This window comes from Actinia tenebrosa, unplaced genomic scaffold (assembly GCF_029948245.1).
Source record: "Actinia tenebrosa isolate PJP-AT-01 unplaced genomic scaffold, QUT_ActTen_1.0 PGA_scaffold8__29_contigs__length_14323225, whole genome shotgun sequence".
NCBI lineage: Eukaryota > Metazoa > Cnidaria > Anthozoa > Actiniaria > Actiniidae > Actinia > Actinia tenebrosa.
The window spans coordinates 4,406,584-4,427,302 of NW_028292585.1; the positions used below are offsets into that span (position 1 = coordinate 4,406,584).

Consider the following 20,719-nt stretch of genomic DNA (forward strand, 5'->3'; position numbering starts at 1 on the left):
AATAAGGAGTATAAAAAGAGTTTTGGGGTTCCTGTGTTGGGCAGCGGTCCAAAATAAATCAAAATGGCGGCCACTAATTGGGTTTCAAAGTAAGACGTCCCTCTTTTTACATTTATATATTTATTCCATCGTCAAAGTAGATTATTTTAGGACTAAATTAGCAGCTGAATCATGGGGCTACTCACGATACTGAAGAAAATGAAACAGAAGGAAAAGGAAGTTCGGATTTTGATGTTGTATCCTTGAGTATACTGAGCTTGTACATTTTGACATTCGTACTTTAGATCGACTGTAAACATTCGAAAACAATTGAAAAATATTCTAATATGCCTTGGGGTTATTCACAGACACAAAATATTATATCTCTCTGTCTAAGGATCTTTTCAAGAGAAGCAGCCCTTGAACTAGACAGATTGTAAAGGGATGGATGAAAGGCCCAAAGCAGATCTACATCCCTTCTTCTAGTTTGCCTTTTCATGTTATTCTGGTTTCAATTCACAGATTAGATACAGTTACATTTGTATTTTCTTTGACTAAATATACCATCATCAGAGGTTTAGATAATGCTGGTAAAACTACAATTCTGAAGAAATTTAATGGTGAAGACATCAATACAATAGAACCTACTTTAGGGTTTAATATCAAGACGCTAGAACATAGAGAGTAAGTATGAGAGAAAACTACATCGTTGGTGAATATCGAGATCAGTGCCCCAGATGCCCTGTCGATTGATGGTTGGACATTTCATGCCTGTTTGTTGACTGTTCATGGCTGTTTGTTAAGTCACAACCATTGGTTAGCTATTTATAGGCTGGTGGACAGGGTATCTGGGGTGCCGATCTTGTATCTTACCATGCATTATTTAGTTCTGACAGTAGTTGTCATATCAGTGGTAAACGTAATGCACAGTTAAAGTACTAACTTATAGCGCATACTTGGTATGACATGCTGTAACATTATAATGGCCTCCCATCATCTACCAGATGGATGGATATGATATGAATTTTTCATATCTTTTCCCACTCATCTGAAAACCACTTTAAGTGGGAATCATTCTACTTTGTACTTACTTACTGTATGTGCAAATTTGCAAGGTATGACAAACTGTAGAAACAAAATGCTTTCCCATTGTTTTTATGTTAATCACCCAACCACAATGCATAGTAATGGTTGGAGTGAAATAGATAAACCTACTTTTTGCCACTTCTGTCTCCAGCTTGAGTTGCACTAAAAATTTTCTCTCACTTCAGTTTCAAGCTAAATGTTTGGGATGTTGGAGGCCAGAGGTCCTTACGATCATACTGGAGGAATTATTTTGAGACGACAGATGGTCTAATATGGGTGGTTGACAGTGCTGATAAAAGAAGAATTGCTGATTGTAGAAATGAATTGCAGGGACTTTTAGTTGAAGAGGTGAGATCATCCCCTCCACTTCAGTAATAAACCCTGGAGTCACTTTGTCGTGGGGCCAAGAGTTGGCACTACATGGTCTTTGTTGTAATTATTATTATTTTGATTTAACTGTCTGTTATTTTTAGAGACTAGCTGGGGCAACACTACTGGTGTTTGCTAACAAGCAGGACTTGCCTGGTTCATTATCAGCAGAGGATATAAAACAGGTACTGTTCCATAAAAAATAGATTGCGAGGACTCCATAAAATGTGCTATGATTCTTCTCTTATAAGGGTTAGGAAAGTCCTGGGAGTCTTCTTAGAAATGAGGGTGGTGCGTTAGTGCACTAACCTCTCACCTCTGGAGGCTCAGGTTTGATTCCTGGACTCAACATCACATATATTAGTGAACCAAGGGTGATGTAGGGGTAGTACACTCACCTCTCACCTCTGGAGTCTCAGGTTTGATTCCTGGACTCAGGATCATGTGAGAAGAGTTTGTTGAGTGTCTCCCTTAATTCAAGGGTTTTGTTTTGGTTCAAGTCTTCCTAATCCACAAAACCCAACACCCTAAACTTCAATTCAATCTGTTAATTAGCTGTGCCCTGGCTTAGATTAGCACAAATGTTGATTTCGCCCTAGTTCAACCTGCAAATTAGCTGTGCCCTGACTTAGATCAGCACAAATGTTGATTTCGCCCTGGTTCAACCTGCAAATTAGCTGTGCCCTGACTTAGATCAACACAAATGTTGATTTCACCCTGGTTCAATCTGCAAATTAGCTGTGCCGTGACATAGATCAGCACAAAGATATTTTCAGGGTTGGATAAAATTGATGTTTTAAATAATTTGTTAGAGAAAATACTGATTGATTTTCAAACTTTTTTTTCTTCAGGCACTTAACCTCGATTCCATCAAAAGTCATCATTGGCAGATCCAGGGATGCAGCGCAGTTACTGGAGAAAAATTACTGGAAGGCATTGACTGGCTAATAACAGATATTGCCTCGAGGATATTTACTTTGGATTGATTAATAATATTATTGTTATTATGATGGCATTGAAATAGCATAAATGCTGTAGATTTTATTTTCCTGTATGAGTGAGTAAACAAGAGCAACCTCTACACCTCTTGGTCATTACCCAATAGTTGGTTGACAGCCTAGGGGGGTACTCTTGCCCGTTTAGGGTAGGGATGTGCCACTGAGCCCTCTGAACCCTGACCCTGTTCCAGAGTAAAAATCGCTGAAATTCATACCCTGTTCCAGAGCAAGATCGCTGAAAACCCTGTTCCAGAGAGGAGAGTGTGATTTCATATACCCTGTTCCAGAGCGAGCACGATTTTATATACCCTGTTCCAGGGTAGAATCTCTGAAAACCATATCCTGTTTGGCGCACATACCAATATAGGGAATATAGGGTACCCTCCCCCCCCCCCCCCCCCCCCCCGGGGTTGACAGCTTGCCAAGGGATGGTCAATAAATGGTTAACAATCATTTTAGCCCAAAATAAAGCCATGACAAATAGATGATAATTATTTTTAAAATGACTTAATGAAGTGATAATAGAGGAAAGGTATCATCTTTAATTACACCTGTATTACCATCCATTTGGCTATACGAAGATCATTCTTAGGATCACTAGCTATAAGACCAGTTAGCCACATGATTGTAATGCAATGCAAACATGTTGTTCAGGCAAATAAATGCATTAGAACCATGTTCTACTGAATTGAGTGTTCTTCCCAAAATATAACACACAAGTTATTGACCATTGTATTCATTGCTTCATTTATTCATCAAAATGTCTACAAAAATGTTCTGAAAATTGTTAAGAAAATGAATGAATTCGAGTTATTCCAAACTATCATCAGTGGTCTCACCAAGCACATATAAGAGATGAGACCACACCACCCAATACACTTCGAGATTGAAGGCTGTACTGAGCAGGTTGTAGACAAGCTGTCTCTCTTGTATCCCTATGCAGTCAACATATCCGGAATATAATTTTTTTCTTTTCTTTCCTTATTCACATTCGCTGTTCATTCCATATAGCACAGGGGAGATTGCTGAGAATAAGATACTATTTTTGTACGGCTATTTATGTTAAGTAGAGCATTTTATGGCATGTCATGTCATTTGAGTATAAATTTCTTTTTAAAATAGTATGGAAATGCCATCTACTTTGATATTGGCATACCAATCATGCATGGTTAAATTTCATTTGTCACTTTCACAAGTTATAGTTTGTGTTTTGTCTGGGCTGCAACTTTCTTCCTCTCTTGATCTCTCAGTTGACGTCGCATAATCTTCCCACTCGCATTTTTTGGAATACTCTCGACCATTTCCACTCCTCCTCTCAACTTTTTGTGAGGTGCAACCTTCTTAGCAACAAAATCCATGACTTCCTTCTCAGATATGTTTGATCGTGTGACAACGAATGCTTTAGGGAGCTCACCAGCTTCAACATTAGGCACTCCTATCACTGCTGCATCACTTATTTGTGGATGGGACAGAAGTACAGACTCTAGTTCTGCTGGTGGGACCTTTCATTGGAAAGAAAAAGAAAAAAATCTTACAATTCTTAAAAATATTACTGGTGGGTATCAAGGCCTTCCTCTCAATTTGCCCCACCAATCCCCATGAAGATTGAAAGCCCCCATCTGATGGAAACTTTTTTTTGCTCTCTAAAACTATGCAATATATGCGCATACTCTTCACATTTAGTTGTAATGCCTGTCTTACCTGGAATCCTTTGTATTTGATGAGTTCTTTGACTCTATCCACAATGTAGAAGTGTCCATCTTTATCATAATGGCCTATGTCACCAGTATGCAGCCACCCGTCCTTGTCTATGGTATTAGCTGTAGCTTCTGGTTTATTCAGGTATCCTATTGAAGAAGTACAATCCTTATCATATGATATTCAAAACCTAAAAGAAATTTAATTCAAGACCCCAGAGGTGAATGCACCATATGTACTGATACACCACTCTTGACTTGACCCTGTCTCTATGGATTTTCTGAAAATTCTTCTGAATAAAAATTCCCTTTGCAAATCTCACAAATTTAATACCTTTCATGACATTAGGACCAGCTATACAGATTTCTCCATCCTGTTCTGGTCCTAGGATGGCCCCTGACTTGAGATCTATCACCTAACGGCAGTAAAAATACTTATTTTCAATATGATTTTTTGGTGTTAATTCTAACAGCAAAAAGAATTATAAGTGGACACCATATATTTGTGAATGATTACTAGCCATGTAGCACATCAGTGGCGGATCTAGGGGTGAGTTTTGGGGGTTGCAACCCCCCCTATGAGAGCCATTGTGATTTTTTTTTTTCATGACAACACCAACAGCATCGCGAGTTTTATTAAAACAGGGGTGCTGAACACATTTCCCTCCCTTTTTTTTCTATACACGGTGTGTGGGACCTGAAACAACCATGCTCGCCTGCAGCAAATAATCATTATCATAAGCTTACTTCCATTTGGGGAACCCTATGCTACTTTCCCGCCAAACAAGTACCTCAATCAATGCTACAACCCCCCCTTTGAAAAAATCCTGGATCGGCCCCTGCACATATATAAAAGTATTTAGTTATCAACCATTAATAGTTGAAAATAGCTCAGGATTACTCCAGGCATGAACCAAACAAAAACACGTACAGGTATTTGCTTTTGTTCCCAATGTTTTGCTCCAGTAATATCCACTATTCTAATCCTATGAATATTCATTAGACTTCCAGATGACGTAATTGGCATTATTTAAGGCATCATTAATTATGCATATGTGTCACTTGGCATGAACCAGCTAAGAGAAGGAGTTGCTCCCCCCTGCCCACCCTTCTTGTTTACTCATTGGCTTATCCTCACGAGCTTGACAATGCATCTTTTTTTTTGTTTCATAGAATATCAATGGCGTTCACTCTAAGTGCAATTTTTAAAGTGTACACAAGTGTACATGCCTTGGCTTTAAGATTTGGTAAGAGCACTCCAACCGAGCCAGGCTTGACGAGATCAGGTGTGGATGCCATACAAGAAGGAGAGGTTTCCGTCAGTCCATATCCTATACAATGATATCAGACAGTGTGTTTAACATAATCACTCCCTTTTTTAATGATCAGATACAAACATAGTCAGTAGATAAGAGGTAGCATTTTGGAATAGAGAAGGGAGGAGGAATGAAGGGATTGGGCCAACTAGGGTATGGGATAGAAAGGAAAAGAATAGAATAGGCTGGAAAAGGATGAGTCAAAGGAACTAGGAAAGATGCACAGAATAGGAGAAGGAGCAAAAGAAACCATGGCATAGGATAGAAATGATGAAAGAGAAAAGGGTACAGAAAAGAAGGGACAAAAAAGAAAAAAAAACAGAAATAATTAGAGGAATAAACAGAAGAGGAGCATTGTGTAGGATTGAAATATGGGAAGAGAGAGAACAACAGTGGGCTGGAGTGAAATATGGAGCAAAAGATAACCAGCTTGCTTACATTCTGTTAATGTAAAAAAAAAATTTGGCTGTCGAAGTTGCTATAAATTACCTTGCCTGATAATGATGTCTGTACGTGGCAAACGTTGTTTAAGCTGGATTATCAAGTCCCTGCCAAGGGGTGCTGCACCACATAAGATATTCTCAACACAAGTCAAGTCAAACTTTTCAACCAAAGGGTGCTTAGCAAGAAACAGTGCTATGGGGGGTACTATACACAGAGTATCAATCTGAAATTAAAAGAAATTTAATACTAACGTATGGGCCCATTTGTATGAAGCTTGGATTGTGTTGTCTGATGGATAAATCCTTATTCAGTGAATTAATCGATACTGTTATCCAATAAATGTATCCACTGGATAGGATTTATCTGTTGGATAGTACTATTCACCCTTTTTACAATCCAGTACAGGGAGGCATGGTACTGACAGTGCAAAGCAATATGGGATGGTATGTATATTCAATTGATGTATTAGTTCTGGAGGCCAAGATTAAAGTGAAACACCCAAGGATTGGGCAAAGGATTCTAATCATAAGAGGTTATTATGCACATACCCTATACTTCTGAATTGCCATTAGGAATGACTCTGGTTCAAAACCAATTACACAGACAATCTTGAATCCACTATACAGTGCTAAACCTAATAAAACCCCAAGGCCATAGCTATGAAACATGGGCAGCAAACCAAGCATAACTCCACCACTTTCTGGTACTGACAGAAATGATACATGAGTAGCCATTGATGTATGTGCGATCATGTTGTAATGAGTGAGCATAACTCCTTTTGGCAGCCCTGTGGTTCCACTTGAATAGGGTAGAAATACAACTTCATCTTTCCAGTCAACAGGATCATATATTTGAAAACGAGAGCCATCATCACTTAACACCAGGTTAGAAAAGGACTCAAATCCTTCTGCTTCACCAAACACAAACACCTCTTTGATTCCTACTTTCTTTGCAGCATTGTTTACTTTTTCGACAAGTTGAGGAATGGTTACAATGTACGCTGCACCAGAGTCCTTGAGCTGGTACGCGAGTTCGTCAACAGTGTAAATAGGGTTGAGTGTTGTCGCAGTACCTCCAATCGATATCACACCATAAAGCACAATAGGAAACTCCGGGATGTTAGGTAAGATGATAGCTAACACATCTTTTGACTTGAAACCTCTGCGTAAAAGTGCAGAACCACATTTGGAAATCATTATCTTGAGCTGGTTGAATGTGTAGGATCGACCTGATACACTATCAACCTGATAAAAACATTAACCCATTATTAATAATTCAAGAAGAGCATGTTTGTTTGGGGGAGCATGCTTCTTCAGGGGAGGAACCTTCATTTTTGGTAGGTAGGGGGGGGGAGCATCATTAGTCCAAAACTACACAAATGATTACTTGTGCAGTATTAAATTATCATCAAAATTAAAGCCTGCATGCAAAACGAATTTAACTGCAGTCTTAATGGCAGTTAAATTCTGTCTGCACCCAGGCTACAAAATTATAAAATAATATAATAAAAATGATTCTGCTTGCATGTAAGCTTTTCACTATGACGTCTATTGTGCAATATGCAGCATTCCTATCAAAACTTAATAACTGGAATAGTGTGATTGCACAATCAGTTAAGATATTCTGTTTTAAACGATCTCTGGAAAACACTTGGCACGATCTTCTAAAGCATGAACAATATCTACATAAGGATCAGTTACGTCGAAAGGCTAGGTTTAATATGGTAATTTTCCATGATTTTACGCTCTTTTTAGCTAGATCAGAGGATATTTATCCAAATGCTATTATACATGACATTTGCAAATAGACAAATTTACAAAAAGGAATCTATACTTAAAACTTACTATAGCAACTTTATCCCCAAGTTGTTTGAATCTCTTTAGGACCATACGAGGAAAAGATTTGACCTCCTCCGGGATAACAACATTGTACTCACTATGTACCAACGCCATCTTTATTAGTACCCTGTACGAGCTGCTCCCAGGAACACCACAGGTAACCCAACTGTATCCTCCCCTCTGTATCAAGTGATCTCAAACGAACCGTCTTAACATGTCATAATACAGAAATAATAGTAATAATAATAATAGAGTGTAAACAATATATCCGTGAAATATCAGTAATACTAACTCATACTACTTTATGCTAATTCTATTGTTTTCTTTTGTTTAACTAGCACTATTTTGAACAATTTAGTAATTAGTGTTTCACGGATATATTGTTTGCACTCTAATAATAATAACAATAATAATAATAGTAATAATAATAATAATAATGATAATAATATATTTGAAGGTTTGAAGGAAGTAATCATATTCTTTATGTAGTTTGAGACTGATGAAGAGCTTTAAAAGTGAGTAATAGGAACTTGTATTTTATTTTATAATGATGATGACGGTGTGATGATGATAATAATGCATAATAATTATTAAATACTTATCCAGTTCTTCTGTAAGCACTCCCACTAGTAATATGATTATATGATAATTAAAAAACCAATAAATAAAAATAACGAAAGATTAAAATAAGTTTCAAGCTGAAGATGTGGGCTTCCTGTGGTTTCGTAAGAGCATTATGTGGTTCGAACGCTAATACTTGGACAATAAGAATAAAAAGAGTAATAGTAAAGTAGTATGAAGATAAAATTACGCCAAGTTGATTCCGCACCCTCAACCTGCGTAAATCAATCAATAAACCACGCGTGATTTTCCTATTTTCCGGGTGTTTTTGTACTATTGTTTTTGAAGGCACTTCAAATAAACCCGATAAGAGGAACTCAAGACAGTTAAAAATAATAATGAAATTTCGCATCCTTTACGTCAATCATGGACCATATACCTCATAGCCCTAACTAAGTGAATTCAGTCTTAACAACTAAAGAACAATAATGGGCAGATAAAGACTAAAGACTAGATGGAAAGGCTTATGCATCTTAACCAGCAAATTAATGACGTCACTACACTTTTTCCTTCTTTTCTTCAGCAGTTTCAGCGTGTGGCCAAAGCAGTTTCCTTTTGCTGGGGAACCTCGAATTTTCAGCAAAACTATTCAAGGAAATTCATAAGTTGGTTAAATAAGATACAGAACGTCCAAAAAGCACTAGGCATTAGCTGGTTTTAAATACGGTATGATCAGTAGGGACTGATCAAGGAAATGTGATTGGCTCTCCACGTTTTATTGCTATCTATGGTAATGTGATATCGAAATGAGAGAGCGTATGAACAGTAGGGAAAGATATCAAACAGTCACGGCTCTATTTAGCACGGGGCAGATGGCTTCTGTGATTTCTGCTGCTCAACAGACGCCTATAAGCTGAATATTGGACTTTAAGTAAAGGGTTATCACACGGAACGACGGTACGCAGCATTCAAAACACAACCAATTCACCTTGTCTTCATCTTGTCTTCATCTTGTTGATCGGCAGAGACGGAAAACATCTCCTGCGTGACACTATCTATTTGCGTAGACAAACAACGAAAATCCTTCCTTTTGTATTGCTGTGTTTCTAAAGATAAAGGATATTTTTCACACCGAATTCGCCTCTTTACTATATAATCAGTGGTCTATGGTTCACAGGGCGGCCCAACTACGTACACCAAGGTGAGTTAGTGTCTCTATCTTAATTCGATATCTACGGCTTTGCTGAATAACACAGAAAAATAATTGGTCTACAAGGGTCCCGAAGTATCAGTGCTTGGGATTAGAATTTATTTAAATGGAGGAGACGGACTATACTAATGAAATTGTAAATAAATATACTACATCATCGAGCCCGAATTATTTTGTAAGCGTAACTCATCAAAGGTTGCCCGATCGTTTGGCCTCCTTGAAGGCTCATGTCTTTTCAGGCAATGCAAACAGTTTACCAACGTCAGGCTCTGAACAAACCAATTGCTTTATGGGCAGCAAGATATTCTCATCACACGGCATGACTCCTCCCTCGAACATCAGTCTTGCTTCCAGAGGGAATTCGAAATTTGGAGTCTACAATGCGGGCGCCATAAATACTGTCTCTTTGAAGCAAGAAAAAAACTCTACCGAGGAAAGAACAGACCTTCAAGCTACGGTTAAATCTAATTTGTGCGAAGAAAATACTCATTTAGACCATAAAAATTCAGAATATGGGTCAGACGTAGATCAAAACAACTCGAATAGTATTGGTAATGCAACAAACGCTACGGGCAACGTTGAAAATAATGCTGAAAGTGTAAAGAACGTACGGCGAAAACCTCCTTTGGAACGTAAAATAACACCGATAGTTGTTGTGACTCCAGCTAGCGATCAAACTTTAGATTCATCCGATATGGATTCAAAGATAGTAGGGACTTCGAACGGGGATGTAGATGGAGTGTATGGACTTAATGATTGCATAGATAGCTGCTCACTATCGAGCGTTTGTTCTGAAGACCAGAAGTCCGAAGATGACGGGATTCTCACAGATGATGATCCATCGGAGAGCGATAGTGCATCGCAAGTCGAAGAAAATGTGGAAAAAGTAAGTGAAAATGTTCTGATGTGCTTTTTAGGGTTTCGCTAAGATGGCGGGGATTATTTCAAGTATCTGAGGGTTTTGCGTGTGTTGTTCAATTTTTGTTGCTTTGATAGTTTTACACCCTCGAAGCTAGCGATAGAATGCCGAACAACGGTATTTATAATCCGTCACGATAACTCAAAGATCATATTTTCATAGGGATGGCGATGAAAGACGAATGAGCTGTTTAGTTTACATATTTGCCTTCATACTTTATTTGCCACATAACCTAGCTCGTCTTTGATTTGAATCTTCTAACAACTAATTTGTAGCTACGAGCTAGAGATTACTTTAAATACGTACAGTAAGCTTGTTACTTCGAAATGTAGCCTGAAAAATCATCAAATGCTTTTTTGTTGAACTGTTTTGTCGCTTGATTTGATATCTGCCTTCAACTTATGATATGTAAACACTTTATTGAAACTTCCATACTGCTGGTCACCTCTTAAACCCGGCTATGCAACTTCAAATATCTACTTCGGATCGAAAAAAAAATCCCAGAATATATCTATGGGAGTCAATATCTGGTGTTTTCTTTAAATAGAGTCATTAATTTGTAGAATGTCAGAATATAAAGCATGAATAGCGTTGGCAGTTGACCTGTTTAAACTGGTCTAAAATATTTGAAAACAAATGCAAGAAATCTATTGAATTCTTCGGTCTAATTATCTACAAAAGAATTAAGTCTTTTATTTAAAAGTCTTATTGCAAAATTAAGCAAGTTTTCTAGGCGATACTAGACTTCCTTAAAATTCGCTTCAATAGTTTTAAATTGAAATTCAATTGTCACCGGAAGTAGAGCATTTTTGTCAAGTTAATTAGATTTTTCTTCGCTATAATCTCCATGGCAACATGTACGTATATTGATCTATTATTTTATGAATGCATCATTAATATGACTTCAATCTATAAAACTAAATTAAAGTCTAGGTGGAATCTTTATATTTCTCCAGATTCAAATAAATAGCAATGAATACATAAAGTAAAAAGATGGTTAAGGAATTTTGCACTTAAAAATACATAATACTCTAGAAAAATTCATTTGCTTTAAACTCCTGCAATATGGTACAAAAATCAACAAGTAATTATAGTTATTTAGCCTAGGGTGCTACTAAAATATTGGTGGAAAATGTTTATGATCAATACCCGAAAATTTCAATATTTGAATTGTCTAATTAAACTTGTGCATGTTGACAAAAGTATGTTTGTATGTATGTCCAATTTCCTACAAAACATACATATTGTAGTTATGCAGATCTTTGAAATATTTTGATGGTTTGTTTGCCTGTCGACTTTACTTATTTGTGTTTAATATTTTTCAATTTCAAAGCACATATTATATATATATCTGTACTACTGTCAATTAATTAAAATAAAGTAAAAAAATTGTGACAGTTTTAACCTGAAATGCTAACCTCACTTTGTTTGAAATAATTTGCTAGCTTCTGTCTTTATGATTATCGTATTAGCAGCAAACCTGAAAGGAAATGTTGTCGTGGAGTCTGAGAGGAAAAACAATTTGTTTCAACAATATGTTGTAGGCAAATGTTTCTTGTTCTTCAGGATTCAATATTTCTCACATCATATATAGTTTTATCTTAGCTTGTCAAGCACTATAGCTTTAGGATATATCACTTTATGAAAAATTATTATCATAATTATTGCTGAGCCCCTTGTTTCATTACACCGGATTATATTTGTCCTGCAGCGTGGAGTTCACTGGAAAAAGATTCGTCGTATGATTCAGTGGTCACCCTTTGTACAAAACTTCAAAAAGAAATATCCATGGGTGCAGCTGGCTGGACACCAAGGTAGTATTTATTTATCGTTATTGATGTATGTACACATTAATGTTAAAGTATAGAACTCGAGGGCAGATCTGAAGGAGGGGTGTACACCCCCTACCCCCCAGATTAGCTGACGAGCTCAGATAAACTGCTGTAACACAATATTTTAAATATGTAATCAAAATATTTTTTTCAAGGGAGTTTCAAAGCAGGTGAGAATGGAACAATTCTAAAGAAGACATCTGACAAAGAAAAGGATTGCCTAATCATATTAATGAAAGACATCCTCAGACCTTATGTTCCAGAGTATCGAAGGGAGGTGGAAAGAAATGGAGAAAGTATCCTTTTGTGAATTCTAGGATTCTAGAGCTTCTTTATGTTAACATAGATAATATATTGGAAAACAGACATGTATGCATATCATAAGCATAGTACAGGATATTTTTGAGAAAGGGCCAAGGTTACGGATACAGGCAGGTCATACTTCTATACTAATGACCTACCTAGCAAGTTCTGCATGTTTGGCCTATGATATCTAAATTAGACAAAATAATAAACAAAACTGTCATTGTGGGGGGGGGGGGGGGGGGGATATAAGCTTGTCAAACATCCCTTTGCATCCACTCACTTTATAGGAGATTCAGGAAGATATTCATAGCAACCTTTTTGTATTGCAACATACACTTTAATCAAGCTGTTCATCCCTTAACAAGTCAAAGAATATATTGAAATGCAAGATCTTTTACAAGATTTTGACAATCCTTGCGTTATGGACTGTAAGATGGGTGTTAGGTAAGCATGCAATAAATGAATCAATACACTTGATATTGCATGACTTAAAATGATGTCTGATTAAATCTTAGACTTGCTGGTCATTAATTTTATAATTCTAACGAGTAAGATTGAACTAGACACAAGGTACTATACGACCAAGCTAGAATTAATTTGGCTGGTCATCAAGACACATGACTGATTGACCAGACATTATCTTAAGACCAAGCTGTTATGTATGAGAATAACATTTGCTATATTATAAACTACTAATAAAAGAGACTAGGGACTGTATTTATTATTTACGGGATCAAAATTAAATTCCAAACTCCTCCCCTCACCAATAACTTGAATCTATTAACTGAAAGCCAAATTTTCAGTCTTTGTAGTAGAAGGTGGAGTAGTGGCACTGAATGTTATAGTCTTTGACTTCTGGGGTCTTGGGTTTAATTTCTGGACTCAGCATCACATGTGAATTTGATTCGAGGGTCTTTCTCTGGGTTTTCTCGCAATAAATTCCAATTCAATCTGTGAGTTAGCCATGCCCTGACTTAGATCAGCCCAGAGGTTGTTGCAGGGTTTGATCTGTGAGTTAGCTGTGCCCTGACTTTGATCAGCCTAGAAGTTGTTTCAGGGTTCTATCTGTGAGTTAGCCATGCCCTGACTTAAATCAGCCCAGAGGTTGTTTAAGGGTTCAATCTGTGAGTTAGCTGTGCCCTGACTTTGAGCAGCTCAGAGGTTGTTTCAGGGTTCAATCTCCTCTTCATAATTATTGAGTCCCTAGCTAACTGATTATGATATGGTCATTTTCTAGAACATACTTGGAAGAAGACCTTGCAAAGTCAAAATCTAAAGCTCGAAAGGTAAAAAATAAAATTAATATGCAACACAAACAATAATTTATAAATACTTTCAATGAATGATCAGCTTACAATATACTCATAATAATTACTTAAAACTGTTCATGATATAAATAGCAGTAATGATTCAGTAATTATACTTAAATATTTATTAACTTTGAAAATTAACTACTATAGTTGCCAAATCATCCCTACCCCTCTCCCCTAAGTTATTATCTTCAGGAAAATGCCCAAAAGAGTAGTAATTGCAGAGCTTATTGTGCAAAAAAGTGTAGATATTTTCTAACAAATGCACAAACACTAATGCTTAGAATTTTTTGTTATTTAGGACTTGTACCAAAAGATGGTAGAAGTTGATCCAAACGAACCAACAGAAACTGAAAATAAGAACAAAGCTATAACCAAACCCCGTTACATGCAGTGGAGAGAACGACTCAGCTCATCTGCTACATTGGGATTCAGAATCGAAGGGATAAAGGTGAATCATGTCTGCTTGGGTATTTTGAATTCTTTCACTTTGCTGACTCCTAAAGCTTGTGGTTTATGTGCAGAAAGGTGATCAGAAACCAAACAAAGATTTCAAGAAAACCAAAACAGCAGATGATGTGGCAAAGGTTTTTACAGAGTATATTGAAAATGACCCACAAATAAGAGTAAGTAGGAAATAATTAAATAAAGACAAAAAAACAGTAAACAAGTGTCTTTTTCAGCTTTTTCTTCTAAATCCGACCTGTTTTATTGAACATTTCAGCATCTAAAAAGCTTTATTGGTAAATAAGTTTAAAAAGATGAAACTAAGGGAATCGATTAATTCCTGTGAAGATAAAAATATTCTTAACATAAAAGAAAAAGTACAGCAGCCAGTGTTTTTTAATATTTGATTTAAATTGTTATCTTAATACTGTATATTTTTATCTATAATATTAATAACAATACAGATTATGTAATTACACTAATCTTAATAATATATTGAAGAAATAGAAAACGCTCGTCGCGTGCTGTGTGCTGTCATAAAGCACACAGGGGGTTGGCAGAACACGAGAGAAGTGTTAGGAGAAGCACGACACGTAGCAGAGTGCTTCTGGACACTTCTCGAGTGTTCTGCCAACCCCCATGTGCTTTATGACTGCACACAGCACAGCAAGCAAGTTTTTTTTATTTCTTTTATAAAATATAAATTACAATAATAGATAGGAATGACGCAACGGAAAGTGTGCACGCACATGTAATGTGCTCTCATAAAGCACACGCTCCAAACCAATCAGAACGCAACATTCATAACAGTTATTTTATAAATACTGGTAATGCAGATTATCTTATTTATTAATATTCTGCCTTATGTATATTTTTTTAGACAAAATACCTCAAACGACTCAAGGCTATCAGAGCGACGCTTGAAGCTTCTAAATTTTTAAAGTCTCATGAGGTAAAGATTAATAATTTTGGTAAAAGGATAGATTTTATTTTAAGGGACTGTGACCAACCAGGAGACTCAAACGGTGTCATACTCAGTACAGATTCCTTGGAGAGAAGGGGTGAGGGTGGGGCGGGGTGTTACTCGGGGATCTTATTTTGAGTAGTATAGTACAGATTTCAATCATTCAGTTGAAGTAAAAATTGAAAGCAGTTGACTTGAAATGCATTTGGTTGTTGTTTTTTTCTGTTTTTTTTTTTTTCTTTCTTTCATACAGCAGCCGGTGTTTTTTTTCAGTGTTGTTTTTTTCTGTTTTTTTTTTCTTTCTTTCATTCAGTAAATTAGCACCAATTGTCTTACTATTCTCAGGAGGAAATACAATTTGAATACAAAAGCAAGGAATCTTGTTCGTAGTACTAGAGTAAAATTATACCATTATGCAAATGGCCCATTACATTGATTCAGAATCATTTAGAAAATATAAGATTTCTAACAACGGTGTCACTATTTACAGGTCATTGGAAGCTCCTTATTGTTTGTTCATGACTCCAAGGGCCGTGCAAGTGTCTGGATGATTGATTTCGGGAAGACTGTTCCATTACCAGATGGGTATACCATAGATCATAGATCAGAATGGAAGGAGGGTAACCATGAGGATGGTTATCTACGGGGACTAGATACCATGATAGATATATGGACACCTACATGATAGTAATGTATTACACAATGCTTGAAATAAGCCTAAAAGTATATGTTCATTTCAACAGAAGTATTCTATCGTATAATCCCTAGATCATGGGGGGAAATTGCTTTGGCATATAGCAGACAATTATGGAAAACTTTATAAGTACAAATAAGGATCCCATATCATGAAATCTTTCTTTCTAAAGACCGATTTGCTAGTCTCCTACAAAGCCGCTATTAGTGTTGTCACACAACACTACTTAGGGGAGTGAGTTTGCGGGATGTCACTAATAACTGGCTGCTTAGGAGTCTTCCAATTTGCATGAAACAATCTTTCCTCACAACTATTGCACATAACATGCTTTTGCCAGGTTTCAGCTGCCGTAAACAAGTTGGATGTTGTATAGGTCGATTTACATGAAGCTATTGGTGTCATCAGCGCATGATATTGTGAAGAAAGATCAGGCCATGTGAATTGATCTTAAAAATCTTTATGTGCATTGCGAGAGAAAGGTTTTATATGAATGGGAGATACTATGATATAGCTTTTAAATGGCTTCTGTGCACTGTGATTGGATTGAGTGGATTTTGATTCACAGTGCAATCCATTTGATGTATGTCATGCATTCACAGCAACATTTATTTTCAGATTCTTTTCAAGTAAAGCAATAGTTTTTATTATTAAGGCAATGTATTACAGCACAATCCTGCAAAAGTATGACTGCATTTAATGTATTCACAGGGTCTTCCTATTCACAAGATTTTTTAAGGTAAACTTACAGATTTTGATGCAAAGCTGGCTGGTTTTAACAAATAAGGCATGGAGAGTATAGAAATATGCAAATACATTAAATGTAGTCATACTTTTACGCAACACACTGTAACTGTTTTCCATAATCAATTCTTTGGTCAGACACATACAAAGCTTAGGCCTTGTATAAATTTGATATAAACAGGCTACATTCTGGTCTAGCTTGCGTACATCCAAGCAACACATAATAAACCATGGTGAATAGCTAGTTTATGATGAAGTTAGACTACAATGCATCATATTTACTATTTCCGAATTGGATAACATTTAATCGATTGTTAATTAGAGGTTCAAATTTAAACAATTTGGCCAAGAATTGATGTAATCGAAAAATACTGCCAAGAAAAGTTGACGTCATGCTGAGTGCCAATATACCCTGCTTCTAATATCATTAATGTCAATCCTAACAATCACAATACCAATTATTCAATTGAATACATTTAACTTAAGAAAATCAGAATTTTAATCTTCAAACGATTTTAGACTAAGCTGTACTAAGATATTGTGAGTAACTGATAACTGGAAATTTAGGTTGTAAGAGCTGCAGTGTTGTAATGAATTTTATTGTATATTATTAAGATATCCAACTGATTATTAGCAATATATTTATGTATCATCAATTTGATTATAATTACATTATTTTGTATGGATATTGGTGTATGAAAAAATGTTGATTCAATAAGGGGGAAACCATATTGTGCATGCTTTGTGCATCTTCTTTTCCCTTAGTACTTGAGTACATTTAAAGTATACATTTAGCTGAGCATTTGTTAATCCGTCTCACCCCAGGTAACTCCATGACTAAGAGTGGAATGAAATGGAATGGAAAAGGTAAAAACAAAGGAATGGCAAAATTCTCCAAAACTATGCATCTAGTTTTTCAACCATATAGGATTGACTAATCAGAAGTTAAAAATGATTCATGAATAAAAGGTTTTTTGGGACAATTTTTTAAAATGAAACACAGAAAAATAGACAGGCGTACTGGGCTGGGGTAAATAGTTCTTCGAGACATACAGAGGTATTTCTTCTAAAAAACAAACACGTATACAGAAAGACAGCCAGAAAACCTCTCCTGCAAGCAGTATTTTAAGCAGTTTTTTTCAAACAAAGGTTTAGAGGTAGAATCCATCCCAAGAGTGCAAAGAATAAAATCCTCTCCAAAATGAACTAATGAGAAGATAATAATGATATATGTAATTTGATGGTTTTCAACCATTCCCAAGAGAAGTAAATAACAGAAGACTAGGCGGCCATGTTGGAGGATATAACAAAAGAATTCATTGACAATTCTTTTAAGTTCCTCCAACATGGCCGCCTTGAAAACCATCAATAGAGAAGTGAATGAGTATAACAAACTACTGCACTTATTTTGTAATAAAAATAGATTCTAAAATGACCTTGCAGTAATGATCATATTTGTTTATTATTAATATAATCATAATAATAATAGAGGCTTTGCACCATCACGTGATGGCAGCCATGACAGAAGGCAGAAACAATTGAATCTGGTCTAGTCTGATTCGCACTGAGAAAGAATTCACTTTCTCAGGGGAAAAATGCTCTATTGTTGTGCCTCCTGTCATGGCTGCCATCACGTGATGTTGCAAAGCCTCTATTAGAGGTTTAATAGTAGCATTTTGACAGCGAATTTTCATCCCCTGTGTACATATGCCAAATTTAAAAGTAAGATAAAGTATAAACTCTTCAAATCTACTCCCTTGTTCCTTGAAGTAAAACTTAATTCATAAACAAATGTTTAATTATTATTAACAATAAAAACCTAAAAGACCACTAACAATTTCACAGACATCAATATTAGTTATCACAGTAAACTTTTAGAATTACTTTCTTAAAACAAACACCACAAACAAATACAGCAATGATTGATCAAGTCAACAAAGAATGGTTTTCACCTTTTTTCGACTATTACATTTTTGTTTTACGGCATTGTTGAAATCACTCTACATTTCTAGAACACATGCTGCTTAACAAGTAGAAGTACAATATAACATGTCTGCCTGAGAGTGAAAAAACATTTGGATGGAACACAATAGATTTCAGACAAATTTTAAAACAAATTTCATATTTAGGGTAAAAAAAAATTGTTTAAAAACTATAGCAAACATGAACATTTACCATGAAATGTGACAATGATAAGAAATCCTTTTTTTTTACCAATGTCCCGGTTTTTACCATGGACATAATGTTTTCCCATTTCAGGACCATGTGTCATTTCCTTGAGGATGAGTTCTTTGTTTGAGTAGTATCCATATTCATGTGTCTTCTCATGAGCAACTGTTAAACAAAGAAATTATACTCTAGGGAATGACACATGGTCTAGATTGGAAAAACATGCCTAAGGTAAATAGGTCTACTAAATGAACTCCTTAAAAACTACTTTTCAAGATAAAATATATTTCAATAATAGACTAACATAATCAATACCCATAACATAGACATGTACCACAGTTCATCCAAATGATTTTTTCACAGGCAGATTACTGTCATAAATCATCCAGTGGCTCCCGCGCCGGAGTTACTAGCCCTTCTTCATCACTTCCAGAACCTTCTAAGACTTCGCTGGAACCAGATTCACCATTTTGTACTACACCATTGTCTATTGCTGGTATTGCTGTAATCAACATTAAAAATCCTACGTCATTATCAATCAAAGACTAGTGTTATACAAATTCCAGGGACAAATAGACCATATGAAGTTTTCCCTTTACAGACTACAAGTTATAGAGTACTCGAGTGTGATGTCATAAAAAAATAAATTTTGGCTTTAACTATTTTCCATCTCTAATTTCTATACACAATCAAAAAAGACATTTGCACACCAAATTTACCCCATAAAAATCACTGTATTTTTGGCTTAGTTCAAAATGTTTTAAACTAAGCTGAAAATACAGTGATTCATATGGATAATAATATATTCAAATGGTCATATCTCAGCTGATATTTGTCCAATTCTCGTCAAGTTTGGTGTGTAAACGTCTTTTGGGATTGTCTATCGAAATATTGTTAACCAAAAATATGATCCAGCAAAAATTACTTTTTGTGACGTCATCACTAACTTGAGTACTCTATTCCCTTGAAAATCATTCCTTTATTTACCTGCAACACTTAAGACAATACATTATGCATAATTTAAAATGACACATGGTCTGAAATGGGGAAACATGGATTCCCAGCCTGGGGTCAAAAGTTAAAGTTTTCTTCTGGGATAAACTTGAGCACAGGGGAGGGGGGACGGAGAGAGGGGAAGGGATGTAGAGTGACTTACTTGATAATAAAGCTGATGTTATTCTTGGTATGCTAGAAAACTTCTGAGCTTGTTTTGCCCTATACAATGTAAGATATCAATAAGGTTATTTTTTTAATATCCACTACATATTGAGTAAAATCACTGTTGGCATCAAGATAATATGACAAGTAATATTATGCAACTGAAATGATAAGCTTAATTTATTTCTACTTACATAACTAATTCTACGCTGGATCTTTTTAATAACGCTGACTGCTGTACCATTAATGTTCTAGCTGTTGGAATAAATAACAGATAAATGAATTGAAAACGTAAAGAAAACCAAATGTCTTTCACGAAAGAAAGAAAGAAAGATGTTACTACAATAACAAACCTTGAGCGTTTAATACTGTTTTGGAGCATTTTCTCACGATTGAGGTCCCCTGCAAAAACAATCAAGATAGTCCTATTCAATCTCGTTGACGTGTGCAATTTTTAAGGAATATAAATGTATTTTTTCACCTGTTTTAAGAATTTTGAAGCATCAAATGCAGCTCTTCTAAACGACGCCATGTTTTCACGTGTGAAAAGAACCACAATACGCATGCGTCATCTGCGAACCCGCTTTACCACAGGCAACCCAATAACCAGTTACTGCTGTATCTTCCCCACCCCCACGACAACCCAACCAAATTTGTTTCATTCACTCATATGCGCATGCA

The 20,719-nt window shown here is 36.0% G+C and overlaps 4 protein-coding genes across 5 annotated transcripts; 2 read left to right on the top strand and 2 right to left on the bottom strand.

Moving 5' to 3' along the window:
* Positions 1 to 41: 41 nt before the first annotated feature.
* LOC116301278 (ADP-ribosylation factor-like protein 2) lies at positions 42 to 2,515 on the top strand. Its single transcript, XM_031710317.2, has 5 exons — positions 42 to 236; positions 553 to 663; positions 1,251 to 1,413; positions 1,539 to 1,619; positions 2,286 to 2,515. The coding sequence occupies exons 1-5, from the start codon at positions 172 to 174 to the stop codon at positions 2,418 to 2,420; spliced, it is 555 nt and encodes a 184-aa protein (XP_031566177.1). The 5' UTR covers positions 42 to 171; the 3' UTR covers positions 2,421 to 2,515.
* Positions 2,516 to 3,152: 637 nt separating this feature from the next.
* On the bottom strand, positions 3,153 to 7,955 carry LOC116301269 (putative 4-coumarate--CoA ligase 3). The gene is made up of 7 exons (XM_031710305.2): positions 7,734 to 7,955; positions 6,438 to 7,133; positions 5,935 to 6,112; positions 5,360 to 5,460; positions 4,464 to 4,545; positions 4,134 to 4,279; positions 3,153 to 3,934 (listed from the first exon to the last, which is right to left on the bottom strand). Exons 1-7 carry the CDS (start codon positions 7,839 to 7,841, stop codon positions 3,629 to 3,631), a joined length of 1,617 nt encoding a protein of 538 aa, XP_031566165.2. The 5' UTR covers positions 7,842 to 7,955; the 3' UTR covers positions 3,153 to 3,628.
* Positions 7,956 to 8,846: 891 nt separating this feature from the next.
* LOC116301240 (inositol-trisphosphate 3-kinase A) lies at positions 8,847 to 18,146 on the top strand. Of its 2 annotated transcripts, XM_031710284.2 has the most exons (10): positions 8,850 to 9,489; positions 9,722 to 10,384; positions 12,129 to 12,231; positions 12,405 to 12,545; positions 12,927 to 12,999; positions 13,793 to 13,841; positions 14,167 to 14,316; positions 14,390 to 14,491; positions 15,193 to 15,264; positions 15,767 to 18,146. In XM_031710284.2, exons 2-10 carry the CDS (start codon positions 9,788 to 9,790, stop codon positions 15,959 to 15,961), a joined length of 1,482 nt encoding a protein of 493 aa, XP_031566144.2. In that variant the 5' UTR covers positions 8,850 to 9,489; positions 9,722 to 9,787; the 3' UTR covers positions 15,962 to 18,146. The 2 variants fall into 2 exon arrangements, with proteins under 2 accessions (XP_031566137.2, XP_031566144.2); XM_031710277.2 differs by having other exon boundaries at positions 8,847 to 10,384.
* A 345-nt stretch (positions 18,147 to 18,491) lies between these two features.
* LOC116301257 (uncharacterized) lies at positions 18,492 to 20,605 on the bottom strand. Its single transcript, XM_031710295.2, has 5 exons — positions 20,520 to 20,605; positions 20,392 to 20,440; positions 20,233 to 20,293; positions 20,037 to 20,095; positions 18,492 to 19,382 (listed from the first exon to the last, which is right to left on the bottom strand). The coding sequence occupies exons 1-5, from the start codon at positions 20,601 to 20,603 to the stop codon at positions 19,255 to 19,257; spliced, it is 381 nt and encodes a 126-aa protein (XP_031566155.2). The 5' UTR covers positions 20,604 to 20,605; the 3' UTR covers positions 18,492 to 19,254.
* Positions 20,606 to 20,719: the final 114 nt, after the last annotated feature.

Excerpts from the sequence above, each read along its gene's own strand:
- LOC116301269 (XM_031710305.2), bottom strand. The coding sequence starts at position 7,841 with ATGGCGTTGGTACATAGTGAGTACAATGTTGTTATCCCGGAGGAGGTC. Across the intron at positions 5,461-5,934 it reads AGACATCATTATCAGGCAAG|GATATGGACTGACGGAAACC; the intron begins GTAATTTATAGC and ends ATCATTGTATAG. Across the intron at positions 4,546-5,359 it reads TACCAAATCTTAAAGCCAAG|GTGATAGATCTCAAGTCAGG; the intron begins GCATGTACACTT and ends TACTGCCGTTAG.
- LOC116301257 (XM_031710295.2), bottom strand. The coding sequence starts at position 20,603 with ATGCGTATTGTGGTTCTTTTCACACGTGAAAACATGGCGTCGTTTAGA. Across the intron at positions 20,441-20,519 it reads CTTCAAAATTCTTAAAACAG|GGGACCTCAATCGTGAGAAA; the intron begins GTGAAAAAATAC and ends TTGTTTTTGCAG. Across the intron at positions 20,096-20,232 it reads TCCAGCGTAGAATTAGTTAT|GGCAAAACAAGCTCAGAAGT; the intron begins GTAAGTAGAAAT and ends TACATTGTATAG.
- LOC116301240 (XM_031710277.2), top strand. The coding sequence starts at position 9,605 with ATGGAGGAGACGGACTATACTAATGAAATTGTAAATAAATATACTACA. Across the intron at positions 10,385-12,128 it reads TCGAAGAAAATGTGGAAAAA|CGTGGAGTTCACTGGAAAAA; the intron begins GTAAGTGAAAAT and ends TTTGTCCTGCAG. Across the intron at positions 14,492-15,192 it reads AAAATGACCCACAAATAAGA|ACAAAATACCTCAAACGACT; the intron begins GTAAGTAGGAAA and ends ATATTTTTTTAG.
- LOC116301278 (XM_031710317.2), top strand. The coding sequence starts at position 172 with ATGGGGCTACTCACGATACTGAAGAAAATGAAACAGAAGGAAAAGGAA. Across the intron at positions 237-552 it reads GAAGTTCGGATTTTGATGTT|AGGTTTAGATAATGCTGGTA; the intron begins GTATCCTTGAGT and ends TACCATCATCAG. Across the intron at positions 1,414-1,538 it reads AGGGACTTTTAGTTGAAGAG|AGACTAGCTGGGGCAACACT; the intron begins GTGAGATCATCC and ends TGTTATTTTTAG.